Source organism: Dendrobium catenatum, unplaced genomic scaffold (genome assembly GCF_001605985.2).
Source record: "Dendrobium catenatum unplaced genomic scaffold, ASM160598v2 fragScaff_scaffold_403, whole genome shotgun sequence".
NCBI lineage: Eukaryota > Viridiplantae > Streptophyta > Magnoliopsida > Asparagales > Orchidaceae > Dendrobium > Dendrobium catenatum.
The window spans coordinates 48,125-69,056 of NW_021318865.1; the positions used below are offsets into that span (position 1 = coordinate 48,125).

Sequence of the window (20,932 nt, forward strand, 5' to 3'; positions counted from 1 at the left end):
AGTCGTCCCAAACGAAGCCTAAATATGGGCGGTAACCCAATTTTAGAGTTACACAACCGATACGTAGAAAATGATTTGTGTAACTTATAAACTTTTGGGTATTTTAGAATATAATGGAAAGCTATTTTTGTGGGGATTATAAATGTACTAAACAATTGAACGAATTTTTTAAGAATACAAGAGTACACTAGAAGTTTTTTGTAGGGTTCATAAATGTACCAAACAATTCAAGAATTTTGCATAAATATTTTGCCGAGCCTTTCGGGTTTATTTTAGCTTTAAATATCTTACGATTCAACAGAACTATTCTGCATTTCAAATTTTCTCTTACAACTGGCAACTAACAAACCACAACAAGCCAAATGTATCAGCTGCTTGAGTTTCTTAAAGTCAGGAGTTATTTGTGTACATATTTGTTTATAAAATTTTCAGTTATAGCCTCTATTTGATCCTCTTTCCTGCAACAAAACCTTTAATTCCAGAGGGCATATGCGAATATGGGAAGTTTAGATGCATTTATTGGTTGTTAATATAGGCAACACTTACAAAAGAATTGCAGATTTCCATTTGTGTGACAAATTATTATAGCTTGAGCTTTAAAATAGATGAAGGCATGTGAAAATGTTCTGATTACACAGGCTCTGCATTTCAATTGAAAGCTCACAATTCAATTTAGTTCAATTCAGGGTCACAACAGGCCAAATGTCTCAACACAGACATGCTTAATGAATAGCCAAAATAGTATACTAAAAACACTAATGTCGGGACTAAAGTTCAAACTTCACCTAACATATGAAGACATTCAACACTTACAAAAGAAGAACACTAATGTCGAGATTACAAACCAAGCTAATAACATAACTTTAATTTGTATCATCTCATATTTTGACTGACTTAACATTTTTTGAAGTCATTTAGTCCGTCGTCGCTAGTCTTGGATGATTTATGTTCGATGACGACTTATCAACCTCATCAACCCACCTAAAGAAGTTGCAATCGTATTGGGTCCTATTTCGAGGCAGCGAAAAATTTTTTGTCATGATTTTCACTTCGATGTGTTTTAAATATCATGCATTGCAAGTTGCAATAACAAAAAATTTAAGGCGAGTGATTACTTGTAGATCCAGTTGAATATTGTGAACTCATACTTTTGAAAAGAATAATATCTGAAATATACGCATGCATCAAATGAAATTGCCCATAAAAATCGATCAAAAAACTCACAAAGCATAGCTCAATAAGTGAAAACTAAGCATAATATATGAAATATATGCAGGCATCAAATAAAATTGTCCATAAAAATCAACAAAAAAATTCACAAAGCATAGCTCAATAAGCGAAAACTAAGCATAATATTTGAAATATATGCCGGCATCAAATAAAATTACCCATAAAAATCGACAAAAAAAATCACAAAGCATAGCTCAATAAGCAAAAAATAAGCATAATGAAATTGACCATTTATGACACGTACCTTCCGCATCATAAAAGATTGAAAATATAAGCATGTTATTTGCCAAGGTTAATGCTAGATGATTATCCAAATTGCAAGCATTACTTTCTTCTTTCAAGTTAATGATATTCACATCCATATGCAACATGAGATATTCAATGTCTGAGTTCTCTTAATATTGTAATAGGCAACATGGACCTAAACTAGTTGAAATAATTGCACTACTATATATTGTTGGCTACACTGGACAAATTTTCCCGTAATTTGGGAAGGTATTAATACAATATAATAGATATGAACTACATAGAATAAATTTCATGGCATAAATTAAAGAAAGTTTGAGATGTTCGACCTATATTCTAGAGATTGTTCGCGGTATCTTCGAACATTCTCCAATTGAGAAGAAAAGACTAGAAACCAAGAAAACATTTATAAAAATTGGTTTTAGCGTCTAGCGTTAGGGTTGGCGTCGATGAAATATTAGCATATATATACAATGACATGTGGCGATGGCGGTGGTGATGATGGATGATGATGTCAGTGGGCATTGATGCTGATATTGATAACATGTATTAGCCTTGCAGGCGATGACATGCATTATTGTTGATAATGATAGAGGGCGACAAAGTTAGTGATTATCCAAAGGTTGTGATTGAGTAGTAGTAGTAGTAGTTCAATAGCAATTGTTAGGTATTGACAATCAAAAAGCTCACGGTGATTGAGTGGCAATGACCTAATAGCAAACATTTGTGGTTCAATGACATGGTAAGGCAATAGAGGTCTAAAGATGATGATTTGGCAACAATGATCCAATAGTAGAGTGATTAAGTGCTAGAATTTTTCTAATGGCACTCGAATAAAATTGGAGCTTAAATAATCATAAATTTGATTATGTTAGTTTTTAATTTTAATATGCATTGATATTCATGTATGAATTTTTGTAGTGACATATTAATTTCCCCATTTTCAAATGTTGAAGTCTTCCTCAACACAACACAACAACATTAAGCCTTTGTCACACTACGTGAGGTCAGCTACATGAATCCTTTTTCGCCATTGTGTCCAGTTAAAAGTCAAATTCTCATTTAAATCTAATAAAGAAATATCATTTCTAATATTTTCTAACCAATTCTTTTTAGGTCTACCTCTACCTTTCTTAACATAAGTCAAATCTAATACCACAACTTTTCTAACTGGGTCATCGGAAGGCCTCCGTTTAATGTGACCAACCCATCCAAGACGACTCTCTCTAATCTTATCTTCCACTGGAGCTACTCCAACCTTTTCACGTATATGCTCATTTCGTATCCTATCTCTAGTCAAGCCACTCATCCACCTAAGCATCCTCATCTCTGCAACACTTAACTTAGTATTATGCTTCTCTTTTAATGACCAACATTCGACACCATAAATCAATGTTGAAGTCTTCCTCATCTAAAAAAAAAAAAGTTTAAAGCTTTTGAAAATTTTAACAACATAGAATTATGACTTTAGAAAGATTAATAAACATAATCACTTCTTAGACGTTCATATACTTTCCTTTAGGGACATGAATTAAGTGAAATCTTATCAATCATAAATTTATGTGGGACCCAAAAATTTTCAACGCTCAACTCTACTATAACTCTATTCAAAATAAAATAAGTATTTTCACGTGTGTGTATAAATATACATAATTAATGTAATATAACCAGAAGATAAAATTTTAATAATTTAAATTACTTTGGCCACTTATCCGGTCCCTTTGTCGGAAGCGGGCTTTCACATGGCCGTTTGTCTTTATCTTGAAAAAGACGCTCTCCTCACCGACCGCCCTGATCCAGCTGTGAGCCGAGGTAGAGCAAGGGGCCCACACCGCAAAGACTTAAAAGCGTGGGTCCTACATTGGTTCTGCAGAGCTGGCCGGTCACCGTCCCGGTCATCAATCACTACTGTTCTTCCTGACACCTACGCAGAATTCCCGATACAGCTTCACGAAATCCACACGGACCAAACCCTAATTCCTATTCTCGTCTCCACCCGGTCAACATATTTAATTCCCATTTTAAATTAATTACAGTGTGATTAACAGATCATTAACATTAATTTTTGACATTCTATTGTAGTGATATTCCATGTGAGAACATGCAGCATTAATTTGAAAAGTGAAGAAGAATAAAAGTTTCAATGTTGCTCTTAGTTATTTTAATAAATCATGAATTTATTTGGGACTGCCTTTTTATTATTTCATAAAATGTTTTATACTATAAACTGCTTTAAGAAACAGTAAGAAAACGGTTCCAAACGAAGCTTATATAATAAATTATAATTTTATGAATGTCATGTCTTTTAAAGATAAGAGTATCATGATTTGAAGAAATTATTGTTAACTCAGCTAACTCAGTCAAAGGATAGTCTTGCACTCATTCTTCCCCATCCACTAATCCGAATTCCACTACCCATTTTGTCACCCGTCAGTACACGGATCTACCTGTTTCGAAACAGCCCTTCACTTATCCACTAACTCTGATCTTACTACCTCCTCTAGTTCTACTTTCATTACTCCTCCCATGCATCCTATGACAACTCGATCGCAAACAGGTAATCTAAAACCCAAATGTATATTCAATCTTACACATCAAGTTGTTCCTCAAGACCCCACGTCTTACACTCAAGCTTCCAAACACAAACATTGGCGCTTAGCCATGTCACGAGAGTTCCGAGCTCTTCAATCCCAAGGAACTTAATTGGGACATTGTCATGTTCTCTCCCAATCAAAATATTCTTAGGTGCAAATGGATGTTTAAAATCAAATACCACTATGATGGCTCCCTTACAAGATACAAGGCTCACTTAGTGGCTCTTTGTCACAAACATGAATTTGCATTGGTCAGCCTTTAGCCCTGTTGCTAAGATTCTGACCTTCCGCATACTCTTATTCTTGCTCTCCATAAAAATTGGCCAATACACAAACTTCACGTGTCTAACGTCTTTCTACATGATTCTTTACAAGAAAATGTCTACATGCATCAACCACGGGGATTTGTTGACAAATTTCATCCCAATCATGTGTGTAAGCTTAAAAAGCATTCTATGGTCTTAAGCAATTCCAGCGCCAATGGTTTGCTACACTTACCAATTTTTTGCATTCTCAGGGATTTCACACAAGTCATTTTGATCCATCTCTTATGATCTATCACAAATGCAATATACAAATTTACTTTCTTATATATGTTGATGATATTATTATCACACCTAACAATGACAAATCTATTCAAGCTCCTCCACTCTTCACAATCAATTCACCATGAGACACCTTGGCACCTTGTCTCAATTCCTTGGAATTGCGGCAGTAAGTACTTCAGATGGTCTGCTGCTTAATCAAAGTCGGTATGCTCACACTATTTTAACTCGTGTCGTCATGCTTAATTGTAAACCTGTGTCAACTCCTATAACTGCTAAATCTCACAAAGATTCAGAATCTTCAAAATTATTTTCCAACCCGTTACTTTATTGCAACTAGTAGGATCTTTACAATATCTCACCTTAACAAGGCCTGATCTCACATATGCGGTTAACAAAGCAAGTCAATATATGCATCAACCAACCGACACTAGTTTTAACGCTCTCAAATGCATACTTCGTTACATTAAAGGTTCCATACATCTTGGTTTACATTTATCTCGCACTTCCTTTCTTATAACCTCTTATGTAGATTCGGATTGGGCTGGCGATCAGCATGAATGAAAATCAACAATAGGTTACTGCACTTTTTTAAACTCGTCTCCTATTTCCTATAGTGTAAAGAAACATCGTACAATTGCTAGATCATCTACCGAGGTCGAATATCGTGCTTTAGCCTCAGATACTGCTAATCTTATATGGACTCATCGACTTCTTCAAGAACTAGGATGCCCTCAAACCGAACCCACCAAGCTTTCTGTGACAACACGACTGCTATTTCTTTAGTCAACAATCCGATGTTTCATGCTCGCACAAGCACATTGAAGTGAATTTCATTTCATTCGTGAATGCATCAAGAATAAAACAATCCATTTTCCCTTCCATCCAAACTCATCATGTAATAATCACTCCATGATTAGGGATTTATCACTCTTTTTTGGGGGATATTTAAGTTAGTTAAAATAAATTCACAGAAAAATTATATACGTAAGACTCAAATTCAAGACCTTTTAATTGATAGTCAAAACTCTCTCGAACAACATACCAAGAAGAATTGGGTAAGGTTTTATCACTCAACTCATGGAAATAAATTTCAATTTTTTTACGACAACAATAACAACAATAAATCTTTATCCTACTACATGAGATCGATTATATGAATATTTTTCTCCATTAATTATGTCTTTTTAAGAGTCAATTTTTAATTTTTAAAAAGAAAAAAAAAACACATATAATATATGAGAAATAAGTAAAATTTTATATTTTATAGATATCAAAAGAAATTCAAAAACATTAAAATCTAGTTAACAATATTGATCGTTCATACATCATAATGAAATTATCTTGATCGGGCACGAATCTCGGCGCAAAAAATCAAGTTGGAAACTTCAGAAATTAAATCCGGGTACACCCGAACTCCGATTTCAGCAAGCTTATAGTCAAACTGAGCGTCTCGGAAATATGAATCCAACGACACCAAATTCGACTCAATCCGTGCCCAAATGAGCCCAAATCGAAGACTCGAAGTGATGTTGGAAGGTTCGAATCACAATTTGAGTTACCAAACGGTCTCCGATTTTACCGAGCTTGTACTCGAATCGAACAGATCGACGAGAAAAATCCAACGAGCCAAAGATCACCGAATTCCGACATCACTAAGGCCTTCAAATGTCTGACGAACGGTGCACAATCGTAGGATTCAATATATCGGCCATCCATTCGACCACTCCCAATTCGCTCCTGATCTCAGGCCTATTTAAGAGCTATGCCGCTCCAGAAAAACTATAAATAGAGTCCTCATTTTTCACAAAGGGGGGTCCAAGCAAGAAGAGAAGAGGAGAAGAGAAGGAAGAAGCTCCTCCTCGACCACTGTCGGAACCTCGCCGGACCACATTAGGAGCCTCGCCGGACCACCGCCGGAGCTTCGCCGGACCACCATATGAGGCCCTCACCCTCACCAGACCACCGCCGGAGCCTCGCCGAAACCCTTGCCGGAGTCTCGTCGAACCACCGCCGGAGCTTCACCGGATCACCACCTGAGGCCCTCACCTTCGCCAGAGGCCCTCACCTTCGCTAGAGGCTACCACCTTCTCCGCAACACCACCTGAGGCTCGGACTTCTGCTGGGCCACTACCTGACGCCTAGAGTTCTACCAGAGAACCGCCATACTACAACGGTCTTTAAGACCCCGGTCTCCTGCCGACTACGGTCCTCTCGACCTCCGTCGCCTACTATGGCCACTCCGACCTCCATCACCAGACAACGGTCACTCACACCCCCGTCTCCTGCCGACTATAGTCCTCCTGACCTCCGTCGCATACTATGGTCCTTCCGACCTCCATCACCAGACAACAGTTTTTTCGACCTCCATCCTCTCGACTATGGTCGTGCTAACAAAACAAATACATCTATTGTAACTCCCACCATGTAATACACTCTATATGATATACATTTGTGACATCAAGCCAAGACCTTCTCCTTAAGAATGCCTCATTTGTAATCGACTAAAAATACTAGTGGATTCATTCAAACTGGGCCAGGCCCCATGGTTTTTCCCCCTTTTCAGGGGTTTTCCACGTAAAAACTCTGGTGTCTCTTATGAACGCTACACCCTCTCACTTATCTGATTGTGTGCTGGATCTTCGTACAATGCTAAGATGTTAAATTATATATTTCTCTACGGCCGCGAATATTCCAGTACGCAACAATTGTAAAAAAAATTTCTAAGAAAATAACAAAAAATTAATAGTAAAAAAAAAACTGCTGTGACACTTTGAAAAACTAAACAGTAAGAAACCTGCTTAAAGTAGATCCTAAGATTCAATAACTAAAAAATGTAATCAAATATACCATTATAGTCTTCCCACTATCAAACAATAATGCATTTACTGTGGCAATGAAGGAGAGAAAAAGATCTTTGGTATGTTGCAAGGAAGAAATGCCAATGATTTCTTGATAGTTAGTACAGTATGAGTGGGCAATCTAGAAGAGATGTTTTTTTGGACGAACAATAATTTTAGCAAGAAAAGAATAATATATCTAGATTCTAGAAATAATGACCGATGAGCCAAACTAAGAAGAACAGCATACACATGGCATGAATCTCTCTCTCAAATCTACTTTCCACCACAAGCTGGCAAGCAAATCCATACCTTTATCCTCTCTGATGAATCCATGCTCTGACCGAATGGAAAAAGAGAATCAAATTTCCTTCTTTTTCTTTCTATTAATGCATGGAAGACTCGAATACCACAGCAATGGCACCGAAGCACGAAATTAACTCTAGTTAACCCCGGCAATCTCCCCGTCACGACAAACGCCCACCTCGATGGCCATCGTCTTCTTTCCAACTTTTGCAGACGGAAGAACCCTGCAACAATTCCTCCTCGGTGCCTGCACGCAAAATTTAAGAATTAACAAAAGCTGGAAGCAGGATCGAAACAGGGGCGAAGCTGCAGAAGAAACCTACCCTGTCCCAGAGAAAAGGGTCTGGCTTCTTGTAGACGACGACTTCTTCAATAAGCGTGGACGGGTTAGCCGTTTTCCAACGGCAGATCGGAGGACGAGGATCCTTGTGGAGGCGATAGCGAGTCAAAGTGGTGCGGCGAGAATTGTCGTATGAAGCCGAAGATAGGTAGTAAAGGAACGGTTTTTGACAAGGTTTGCGCGCAACGGGGCGAGTATTGAACGCGTAAGCCGTGTAATCAGCCCGGCGATACCAATTAAGAAAAGTTCTCGCCGGAGTCTCCATCTCCCTCGGTGAAATAACGCCCCTCACCACCTGCACGACAAACCCCCACGACACGGACAACGTCCAGTGCTGAGAAGATAAGTAGCAAATCGATTGCTGCATTACCCCTGCAGAATCCAGCCGCACAGGTCCTTCAAACAGTCGCCGGACCGCCGCAGGCTGAGACTCCGAGTTTGGGAAGATAGCATCGACGATATCGAGGTGGTGAAGACTAACCAGCGGCGTAACGGGATGCGCGGCGAGGAGGCCGAGCAGATCGCCGTAGATGTCGAACTGATGAAATCCCAAATGGCGTGTGAGTGGAACGCCGAGTTCAGCCATACATGCTTGGATGCGATCGTCGCTGCCGTAAAGCGCAGGGTATCTATGTATGCATCGGTCCTGCATTCGAGCAAGGGAAACAGCTAGCGGGCGGCTAATGGCGAATCCACCGCCACCATAAGCCATGCTGTAAGAAAAGATGATGTTTTGGAGATGGCTTTCTGAGTAGGAGCCAATGTAGTATGGTTGCCGGTGATCGAACTTGTTGAGAACGCGGACGAGGTTATCGGGAAAAAAGACGGTATCGTCATCGCCCATTACGAACCACCGAACGTTGTCGAGGCCGAGCCGGACAGTTTCGGAGACGATGCGGGAGATGCGGAGAGCCGAGCGGCTACCTTGTTTGTGGTTATAAGGGAACTTGGAGGTGTCGGAAGAGATCTTGATGGCGGGGAGAGAATCGGCGGAGGATTTTGGTTCCTCCACAGGCGAGTCGAGCCAGACGTAACCACGCATTTGGCGGGGTCGCCACCATATTTTAATGTATTCTTTGCGTTGCTGCCAGAAACTGGCCGACGCCGCGATGCCGAATACAATGTGGTTAAGCCCCGTCGCAGTTGATGCCGGCGGCGGCAGCGGGGGCGGCGGCGGGGGCGAAGAGGGAACTGGAGGAGCAAGGGAAGCGGGAAGGGAAGAGGGAAGGAACGAGGAGTTTGAGGAGGAGGTGGAGAGGTGGACAAAGTGGTCGGCTTCGTCGGAATCGGAGATGTGGATTTGACTGGTGGAGCAGGTGGAGAATGGGGACGCAGAGAAGGTGAGGATGTAAAAAATGCAAAGGCAGGAGAAGAATACGAGGCAAATGAGGGACCTTGAGGAGAATAATCGGAAGAATGGTGAGGTTGATGTGGCTGGCGAGGCTTTGCCCCATGGGTGTTGCTTGACAGCGGAGGCAGAGAAGGAATCGGAGCTGGTTTCCTTGTAGTTTCCACCTCCTTTCATGGAAATCAGTGGCTCAGAATATTTTGCTCTGTTCCTCTATTCCACGGCTTTCAGAGATCTAACAACCAGGACAAAATTGTGATCCGATTTGAGGAGGAGCAGGAGAAGATGAATCCCTCACCAAGAAGCCTGCGGTGAGAAAGAGCGGCGAGACATCGAAAGGATGGTGCTAGGCATTGGGAGGAGGAAGAAGGATGAAGAACTGAGGAGCTGCGGAAACGGAGGGGATAGGGAAGAAGATGATGGAAAGCTAAGCGTGGAAGGATTCGTCTTATGTGTCGGTTTTCGTTCAATGTTTGTTTGGAGTTTTTGCCATATTAAATCTTTCATTATTTGCAGCTGATAATAGATTTGTGGTGCATGGGGATTAAATCATTGGACTTTGTGAAATATATTTTTAAAACTTTTGTTCTTACACAACTCTCCTTGGCCTATTGGTTGAGAGCTTAGGCTTCCAACTAAGAGGTCCAAGAATCGAGTCTATGTGTATGCGTTGTGTGTGTGAGTTTGCCTTAATTGGCCTAAATGTCCCCAAAAAAAAACTTTTGTTCTTTAATTAAAGTGGATTTTATCTGTTTAATTAATTTAAAGGACATGAAGTTTTCTGTAAAAACGGGTTAAGGGTTGGGTTCAACTCGAATCCGACTGTGACATGCTTCTATTCGACATGATCAGAATCCAACCCGTTTTTAATCAGAATTGTTTTTGCAAATAGGTCAAATTAACAGACCCAAATCCGACCCACCTCGGATCCGGGTCAACCCGACACGACTTGGCTTTGGTTGGCGCTCATAGGTTAAGGCTACGACAGATGGTAGCGACAGCAGATGCGGCGGCAAAAGCTGTGGCGTTAGTTTGGCAGAGGATGCAGTAGCTGAGGTTGCAGTGGCACGGTGCTATTGATGGATGTCACGTGGATGGCTAACTAGCTCGATATTCCGAGAATTTGAGGCAGTGACAACGAACATATTAGCAGAAACAAATTAAAGTCTGATGTATTAGCTGCTTGTCCACGTGTAAACACATCATTGGTTATGTGTCTCTTATATCTGTTCTCCTAAAGGCCTATATAAGGAGCTACTGTATCATAGTTTAGGATATAGAATAATATTTCATTCTGCAGCTTTACACTCTGTTCTTTGTCTTCTTCCTCAAGTATCATTACTTTCTACATGGTATCAGAATAAGGTACTGATCCTCTTCTTTCTTGCCATGTCTCAATCGCTCTCCTCCGCGGCGGATGTCCATCGGACTTTCACCGGTACCGCTGAAGCAGAACCCGTCATCCCGACGACGCTGAAGTTCTTGGTGTCTCACATCAAGAACATCGTCGCTCTCCAACTTACACCAGATAATTATACAATCTGGAAATCCCAGATCTTAAAGATCATTCGGGCAAATGGGTTCCAGTCATTTCTTGATATCTCCATTGCTCCACCCGATCGAAATCTTCGATCAACTGATGGGACGTCAGTCGATAATCCGGAGTATGTGTAGTGGCTACTCACTGATCAGAACATTTCCGCTTCAATCTGCTCGACTATCTCGCCTACTGTTCTTCCATATGTCATCTCTCTCGACACCACCGCTCAGATCTGGAACACCTTGGAGCTTTGCTTCCAATCAACAAATCGGTCGAAAGTTATTCAACTCAAGAATGATCTTCACCATATTTCTCTCAAGAACTCCTCTATGAATCAATACCTGACTGAAATCAAATCCCTGGTGGATCAAATAGCTGCCGCCGGCTCTACAGTTGATACCGAGGATATTATATTATACATCCTCAACGGTTTTCCTCCCTCCTACCAATCCTTCAAAACTGCAATCCGCACCATGCTCACTCCGATCTCCCTAGATCAGCTATACCCTCTTCTCTTAAGCGAAGAGGTTAATCTGGCTGCGGAGGCTACCAGATCTGCACCGGCACCTGATCCCAACACGGCTCTGTTCTCATATAGAGGCCGTGGCCGTCGAAGCAGAGGAAGAAGTTCTGCTCCAGCATCTGGTAATCCAAGAACATCCAACTCTCCTCCTGCAATCTGTCAAATATGTCTCAAGCGGGGTCACTCGGCCCAGACGTGCTGGCACCGTCTGAATACCCAATATACGCCGTCACAACGACAGCAGAATACTACCTTAGCTGCCCACGCCGACAACGCCAATCCTAACTGGTTCTTGGACTCGGGGGCTCTGCGCATCTCACGAACTCCCTCGACAATCTCTCAGTCTCCCAGCAATATCATGGCGCTGACACGGTGACCATTGGAGATGGCAGCACTGTCGGGATAGCCAACACGGGGGCGGGTATTCTCCCGACCCCGTCTCGTAAGCTAACTCTATCTCATATTCTTCACTCTCCCTCCATTCATTACAATCTCTTATCAATTTCTCAACTAACCAAAGACAACAATGTAGCTATTACCTTTGATCCTACCGGATTTGTTTTGAAGGATTTGACGACACACAAAGTACTGTTTCAAGGCCCGTGTAGTGGCGGCCTCTACACCATGCCAGCAGCGACATCCACACCGAATAAAGGGCTCACGGCATCCATCAGCTCGGCCGCATCTTGGCATCATCGTCTTGGGCACCCCCACAAAGGAACTCTTGATTTACTGTCTTCTTGTAATCCGTCTTTAAACATAGGAAAATTTCTCACAAATTGTATTTCTTGCAACATGTCCAAAGGTCATAAGCTTGTTTTTGATAACTCGAATAATCATCAAAACTCTCCGTTAGCTTTAATCCACTCAGATGTGTGGGGGCCTGGTCCCATTATTTCGAATCAGGGATATAAATTTTACGTTACTTTCATTGATGATTTTTCGAGATTTACCTGGCTTTTTCCGTTACGACAGAAATCCGAAGTTTTTGAATCCTTTGTCAATTTTAAACTTCAAGTTGAAAAATATACTTATCAGCGCATTAAGTGCTTCAGGACTGATGGTGGACTTGAGTATGTTAATAACACCTTTACCAAATTTCTCAAAGCAAACGGTATCCAGCATCAAATATCCTGTCCTTACACTCTGGAGCAGAACGGGCTAGCGGAGCGCAAACACAGGCACCTTATAGAAACAACTCGTACGCTGCTCCACACAGCCTCCGTTCCTTACGTTTACTGGCCAGATGCGGTTCTAACAGCAACGTACTTGATCAATCGGCTACCCACACCCACGCTTCAGAATCTGTCCCCATTCGAAGTCTTTCATAAATCCAAACCGTCCTACACGCATTTAAGGATCTTTGGTTCTGAATGCTTTCCTCTCATACCGGCTCAAGCCCGTCACAAACTTCAACCTAATGCCCATCCTCATGTTTTCATTGGGTATTCCGACACATATAAAGGCTATCGCTGCCTTAACATACATACTAACAAAGTTGTTATTTCACGCAATGTTACTTTTAACGAACTGTTTTTTCCCTTCGCTAATCTGTCTCAGGATCCTGTCACTATCTCCGCGACCACATCCCCATTTCTACTAACACCGGCTTCGATAAGCCATGTTCCTAACTCTTCCAGGACTCATACCCCTCCACGGCTGTCGCAAGCACTCCCTACTTCCTCTTCGCCTCAGCCTCCGCAGGAGAACACGTCTTCCAGAATGATTGAACCACAACCTTCTACGGTTGCTCTGCCTCCATGTGCCAGTTCACAACCTATTGTCAAACTGAGCCAGATGCATCAAATGATAACACGAAGCAAGACAGGCTCCCTTAAACAGACCAAAAGACTTAATCTACTCCACCAATACAATCCAGCTGACGAGTGCTCAGATCCCACTTCATATATCGAAGCTGCCAAGAAACCCGAATGGAGAGCTGCAATGGCTGCTGAATTCCTGGCATTACAAAAGCAGGGAACATGGTGTCTTGTCCCGCCACCTCCAAAGGCATCCATACTCGGTTGCAAGTGGACGTTCAGAACCAAGCGTAATACCGAAGGTTCAATTGTCAAATTTAAAGCTCGTCTTGTTGCTTAAGGGAATCATCAGGAGTACGGGATCGACTATACGGAGACCTTCAGTCCCGTCGCCAAACTTCCCACCATACGCATACTGCTTGCAATTGCATTATACAACAACTGGCCAGTTCAGCAGTTGGACGTTGCCAACGCATTTCTGCACGGTCAATTATCGAAGACCGTATATATGGCACAACCTCGGGGATTTGAAGACGCCCTGCATCCAGAATACGTCTGCCACCTTCAAAAATCTATTTACGAACTCAAGTAAGCGCCACGCCCATGGTATAACACTTTCACTTCTTTTCTTGTCTCCCTTGGGTTCAACCATAGCCAATCGGATCCCTCGTTACTCCTCTATCATAAAAACAAAACTAATGTTTATCTTCTGGTCTATGTTGATGACATCCTTATCACCGGCAATGATAAGAATGCCATCAATCGCATAATTGACAAACTCAAACAGGAATTCTCTATGAAAGATTTGGGTACTGCAGCTGAATTTCTCGGCATTAAAATACAACGGAATGCGGACCAAATATTTCTGTCCCAGCAACGATATGCGGAGAAAATTTTGCATCAAGCGGATCTCAGCCGCTGCAATCCGCTGGCCAACCCATCTTGTACCAAATGGCCAGCTGACGCGCCCACTGTCTCCTCACTCCAGGACGCCACTCTGTATAGAAGACTTACAGGTTCACTACAATATCTTACAATAACCCGTCCCGACATTGCATTCAGTGTCAATCAACTTTCACAACACATGCACGATCCCCAGCCAAAGCATGCCTACATGCTCAAACGTCTACTTCGCTATATCAAAGGTACGTCAGATTTTGGAATTCCTATAACTAAATCTAATCTTCGTCTTACTTCTTATTCAGATGCGGATTGGGCGGGCGACCCAACGTCACGTAAATCTACAACCAGATTCTGTTCATTTCTTGGCGACACACTGATCTCGTGGACTGTCAAGAAACAGACCACCGTTGCTCGTTCTTCCATCGAGTCCGAATATAGAGCTCTCGCAGCTCTTACGGTGGACCTCATATGGACTCGAAGGCTTCTAAAGGAGTTTCAAATTTCGCAGGATTCACTGTCGACCATCTTTTGTGACAACACGTCAGCAATCGCCTTGGCAAACAACCCGGTCTTTCACGCTTGTACCAAGCATATCGAGATTGATCATCGCTTTATCCGCGATCTTATGCACAACAATACTATCTGCATTTTACCTATTAGCACAGTGGATCAAACGGCGGACATTCTAACCAAGTCTCTATCCACGTCCCGCTTTCAGTTTCTTCGGAACAAACTGACAGTTCGACAAGATCCATCAGTTTGCGGGCGGATATTAGCAGAAACAAATTAAAGTCTGATGTATTAGCTGCTTGTCCACGTGTAAACACATCATTGGTTATGTGTCTCTTATATCTGTTCTCCTAAAGGCCTATATAAGGAGCTACTGTATCATAGTTTAGGTAGTAGAATAATATTTCGTTCTGCAGCTTTACACTCTATTCTTTGTCCTCTTCCTCAAGTATCTTTACTTTCTACAGATACAATCATAGTTCAAATGAGGCCAAATCATGCACTTTAAAAATGTCAAAAAAAAAAAAAAAAAACTTTGGGGCAATAATTGAAGGACAATCAAAACAAGTGGCTCAACAAGATAAATCTAACAAATATAAAATCACTTGATTTTGAGTCATCAAAGTACTTAAATGTTGAATAAATGAATTATACTAAAAAAATTTGGTATGATGAGGCATCTGATAAAGTGGTATGATATTTTTTTCTAAATGTAGTAAAATTCTCACATTAAATTAAAGTATCATAAATATATTCTCATTCTTCACATAAAGGGGGCTTGGACTTGAGTTGGAAAAGAGCTTGAGCTCTAAAAATCTCGGGAACAATACTTGAAATTTGATGGCCATCCATTGCTATCGTATGGTAATCAATTGCCTTCATCTTGACTGTCATCGTCCAACCGCCAATTGTTATCATCTATTTGTCATCAAGACTGTCGCTTCACTATCACATCTGACTGCTAGCTATCAGCGCTTGATTGTCACTATCTTATTACCTACTATCACTTAATTGTTATATTCCAACTATCTTCTTCTATATGATCACTAAATTATTGTATCTTTAGCATTTTCCTCATATTCATAGAAATAAAAACTTGTAATCATGTATTCTCTAGTTAAAGGAGAGTACAAACTTTCGTAACCTATCTACATAATAAATTATTTCACCTGGGTCAACCGCAAAATTTTCCTATTCATATTGTTATATAAAATTAAAGAAATCTATTTCATTTTTTTATTATATGTTAATGTATTAGATCTTCATAAAAACTAATATGTAAAAATTCAATCTCCATGGCCATAAATTTTCTAATGGTCAAAAAGTCTAATATTTTAGTAGTATAATCATATTACCTAACAAACTAATAATTTTGATGAATAACAAATAACATATAAATAAAAATACTCTCATTATAATAAAAGTTTATAATATTTTTACATAATATATTTATTTCCCATTTGATCTTAACTGCTATCCTCCTCTTATGCTTTATGATGCTAACAAGTTTGACCAAGACTAAACTAATTATTATCAAATTGATTTAATTTCAAAAGTTTTGTTACATTAAAATATCTTAATTGCATAGTTCATCTTAATATGTTAGTTGGGTGCTTTGGCTTTTTGCATCCGACCCGAACCCGACAAGTTGACCCGAATTGACACCCCTAAATAGACCCAATCAAGAGGTCTTGGTTTCAAAGAAATAAAAAAAAGCTTCTCAATTAAAATTTACAAACGACCCTTAAATTAGAAATTATATAATATACCTATTATATAATTCACACGACTCCTCCTTTGCATCCGTGCTTTTGCTTCGCATCTGTGCTCGATTCAGCCTTTCGTGCGATTCTGCCTTCCACATTCACTCGTGATTCCTCCTGCGTCTATGTCCACCATCCACACTTGAGCCGCTCTACAAGATAACGAGTAAAGCAGTGTCTGAATCAAACTCAATTTCAATTACCCAATGTGCTCAAAAATCTATTCGAACTTGAACTCAAAACTCAATAAAATAAACTTATGAGCTCTAACAAGCTCCTAAATCTACTTGACTCGCTTGCACCACTAGTCTGACTATGCTCTGCTTGGCGCAAGTTTGTAACAGAACAACTCGCCATTATTATTTTATTTAATTTTAAATGCAAATCACACATAATATAAATAATGAAAATTCCCAAATTCCAATTTCTTCGGACAAAAGCCCACAGTGCTAAGTAAACAATCGGCACGTGACGCGCGTCACAACGGAAAAGCAAAGCATTAATCATTAGAGGCATCCTGAAGCCCCGAGGTGGTCGGTGTGGGGCCCACAGCGCGGAGGATAAGCTCGTATCCAGCCGTTTATTCTTCGAAGCGTCCCTCCTTCCTACTTTGCACCTCAGATCGCCGGTTATTTATTTATTTATTTATTTTTGGAACCTGCTATTTACATACTAATTTTAGTGTATCACATAAATAGAAAGAAACCCTCCGGTAGAAGTTGATAATCACACCTATAATATAAATAATGAAAATTCCCAAATTCCAATTTCTTCGGACAAAAGTCCACAGTGCTAACTGCTAAGTAAACAATCGGCACGTGACGCGCGTCACAACGGAAAAGCAAAGCATTAATCATTTGAGGCATCCTGAAGCCCCGAGGTGGTCGGTGTGGGGCCCACAGCGCGGAGGATAAGCTCGTATCCAGCCGTTCATTCTTCGAAGCGTCCCTCCTTCCTACTTTGCACCTCAGATCGCCGGTTATTTATTTATTTATTTATTTTTGGAACCTGCCATTTACATACTAATTTTAGTGTATCACATAAATAGAAAGAAACCCTCCGGTAGAAGTTGATAAGTTTGGCGCCATCAGTTAAAGGAAGTCTCGATCGTTGGAGAAGAGATTCCGTCTAGGGTTAGGTTTTGCGAAGATGATTCTGGTGGCAATCGTCGCAGAGCTGCTCGAGGAGTACACGGTGCTTTTGGCTAGGGTTCTCGAGCATCTCCTTAACGAGGCTCCTTTTCCCCGGCGTATGCGCTTCCTTATTTTGCGGAGCCTCTCCTTCGCCTCCACGCCTCGCCGGAACCCAGAAGCGCCGGCGCTCTGAATCTCCCGCTGTTTCGATGTAAATATGATATTTCTTGCGTCTACCTTTGTGTCCTGTTTTTTAGATTTTGCGTTTGGAGTATTGGATATGTCGAATTTTGTGGGGGAATTTTGTGATTTCGGTCTATTGTTGTGATTGATTTCCGTGTGGCCCTTTAATGAGGTTTCTCCGGTATTTTAATGTTCTTAAGCAACTAATAACTTGGCCTTGAATCTGCAGATGTTAATTTGAGATTTTTAATCCTCTTTTTACATATGACTTGGCATCCAAATAAAGCCAAGAAATAATTTGATGAAAATTTGTGATCGTCCTGGTGGATAAAACAAGAGAGATCCTCAATTGATCCACTTACAATAATTTTGCATAATGTTTTTTAAGGAAAACAATTAGTTGAGAAAATTCAGGAAGCTTCCAGATTAATCATGAAAGTGTACGGTCATATTTTTTGTCTGCAGCGAAAGCGTAGCTACAGAGTTTTGAAGAAGATGGGGCCGTTTGAAAGTTATAAAAAATCTATCAATCTTACAATGATGTAAAATGGGAAGCTTCTTCCTGGGTAGTGCGTTGTGAGTGTTCTAAGTACAAATTACAAATTTGGGATCTGCGTTGTGAGTATTCTAAGAGCATCTCCAACCGAAAATGTCATTTTTCACTCCAAAATGCAGGGAAATCAAAAAATGCCGTATTTCATCTCCAATCCAACGCCATTTTGCCTCTAAAATGGTCGTTTTATATATATTTATTTATTTATTTATTTAAAATTATAATCAGTATAAAATTGTTTACATGATCAGTCTGTTGTCTTAAAAATAAAGATAGATGTCTTGCATTTTCTTCGCAACTGTTTTAGTACATAATATTTCAATTTTTTTTTCTTAGTTGCACGATACTTTTATGACGTCGATTTTATTTGTCGCATTTGTATCTATTCCAAATGAGATCTAAGTTAATCCGTCTCTATAAGGTTCTTCTGATGCTAATGTTTCCACCATGGTGGATGGGAAATTTAGGAGTAATGACTTGTTGAATCCGGTCAAATCGGCCTAGATGAATACGGTGCATATGAGTTTCTTGATTTTCGTGGTTCTTCTTAAAAGGTGAGTAGAGAAAGAGAGTGACTGCCAATAATCAAATTCGACCTATTTGATTGAAAGGTTGAATATGCAAAAGGGTTGTACTTTCACATATGTTAAACACATTTACATCAGGTATGGAAACATGTGGGTAGGGCTGCAAACGAACCGAGCCGAGTATGTGAGTGTTCATGTTTGTGTTTGCTTAACATTAGCTTGTTCATGTTTGGTTCGTGTTTACATGTGGGAGTGGTTGAACTTAGGGTATCTCCAACTGAAAATCCCATGTTTCACTTCAAAATGCAGTGAAACTCAAAAATGTCGTGATTCATCCCCAATGGAACTCCATTTTGCGGGCTTCTGCAAAGGTAATCGTCTTTCTCCTCTTTGGAACTTTTCTTCGGCAAATCCGGTTGAGACAGAAAAATCGAGTATGTGAATTGTGCAACACCAATATTGGCGTCGCACTGTTCACCCGCAAGCAAACAGCGGAAGATTTGGCGTTCGGCTGGAGCGACTGAACGATGCCATACGCATGTTTGGCGTTTGGTTGGATATGACCTTAAGGTATTTTATCGCTTGTTTCCTCTTTCATAGTCATTTGATTTTTGAACTATTTTTTGATCCTCTAGTGTCCTTGCAAGGTGATGAGATAAATTCATCTCTCCGACGCCACCATTTTTTTTTATACTGAGGCAGAGATATAGGAAAGTTGTGCTGCATGATGGGGTTGTTGAGCTTCTACTGAGACACCTTCTATAGAAATATCTCCAATGAAGAAGGGGAGGGTGAGGCCACTATAATCAGCTCCAACAAGCACTATAGTCGTAAAGGAGGCTACGGAATTGAGGAGGTTGATATTTGAGAAGGCCGTGAATGAGGCTAAGACTGTTAACATGAGGGTGAACATGCTTGTGGTGGCTTTGGTGATAACTGTAGAAGCTATCCTCTGAAGTGGCCTGTCATGAGAGCGAAAGTCGATAGACCTTCAGAGGTGGTGGCGGGCGCAATTTCATCACTTTTGGGTTCTCTTTATTTTATAAATCAAAAGGTTTATGGAGTTTGATGCTCCTTAGAGCAAGGGATTTGCTTTTTTATTTAGTTTCAAATATACCTAAGCTAATAAGGGAATGTATCCTACAAAGGAAGCAGCTTTGGGATTGTTTGGTCCAGCTTGTAGAATAGAGGAGGATCAGGTTGGGAATGCTGTGAGGATGGCTTGGACAAAGTTACTAATGAAGTTGAGATCATTAACAAGAAGAATGTTGATGAAAGATGGGAAAATATAGGGTGGCTTGAAGGGGACAATCACAAGAGTTATGAATGACAAACTTTGTGAGTAGGCTGGAGGAATTATTTGTCTATATTGCATCATTGAAGAAAGTGATGACTACTCTTGAAGGTGGTGTTGAGCCCTAGATGGAAAGATTGTTGAAAATATATTTCTTTTGAGGTTTTTGATATAATATAGATGTTATGAATCATAAAGTTGAAGATAAGTTGAACTAGTATAGTATTCACCCTATCGAATAATGCTAAGGGTGTTCATCTAAAAGCTCTAAGAAAAATGATTCTTTGGAGGTTTTTAAGCAAGTCAAAAGGTTACAATTTATTAAAGTATAGATCAAGATGAACTATTATAGCGACTGACCTAATAAATTGGTTGAAGAATTCAGGAAGGGAGTTAGTTCAAAGGTTGACAAGTTGAGGATTGGTCTTCTTGTAGAGAAAGTTGCATGAGATTTCATCGATGCATTAATTTGCAGTGGTTATGCAGTAGAAAGTAAATTTTGTTATGAGGTTATTCTTGTATTGTATTTCTTTTGAATTTAATGTAATGAAGTTTATATTTGAAGTTAAATTTCTTTATTTTGGGTGATTAGATTAGTCTTGATCTTTCTAGTTTTATTTTCTCACTTAATTTTATGGGCACGAAGTTGGGCATCATTATATTGTTGCACGTTTGAAGGAATTTAGCTTATATTGAGATTGTTCATTGTCGGGATATCATTCTTCATTGAAAATAAATGTTCATTGGAAATTGACTTTTGTTTGAAGAGGGCCTTCACTTAAAGTCGGTCTTTA

General features: G+C 40.2%; 2 protein-coding genes and 1 long non-coding RNA gene across 3 annotated transcripts; 2 read left to right on the forward strand and 1 right to left on the reverse strand.

Annotated features, from left to right (window-relative positions):
• Window positions 1-7,434: 7,434 nt before the first annotated feature.
• On the reverse strand, window positions 7,435-9,944 carry LOC110097342. Its single transcript, XM_020823647.2, has 2 exons — window positions 8,085-9,944; window positions 7,435-8,008 (listed from the first exon to the last, which is right to left on the reverse strand). The coding sequence occupies exons 1-2, from the start codon at window positions 9,624-9,626 to the stop codon at window positions 7,898-7,900; spliced, it is 1,653 nt and encodes a 550-aa protein (XP_020679306.1). The 5' UTR covers window positions 9,627-9,944; the 3' UTR covers window positions 7,435-7,897.
• A 7,538-nt stretch (window positions 9,945-17,482) lies between these two features.
• LOC110097341 lies at window positions 17,483-17,986 on the forward strand. The gene has a single exon (XM_020823645.2). The coding sequence runs from the start codon at window positions 17,598-17,600 to the stop codon at window positions 17,772-17,774; it is 177 nt and encodes a 58-aa protein (XP_020679304.1). The 5' UTR covers window positions 17,483-17,597; the 3' UTR covers window positions 17,775-17,986.
• Window positions 17,987-19,092: 1,106 nt separating this feature from the next.
• On the forward strand, window positions 19,093-20,716 carry LOC114579468. The gene is made up of 2 exons (XR_003700468.1): window positions 19,093-19,414; window positions 19,492-20,716. It is a non-coding gene; the product is annotated as an uncharacterized LOC114579468 (long non-coding RNA).
• Window positions 20,717-20,932: the final 216 nt, after the last annotated feature.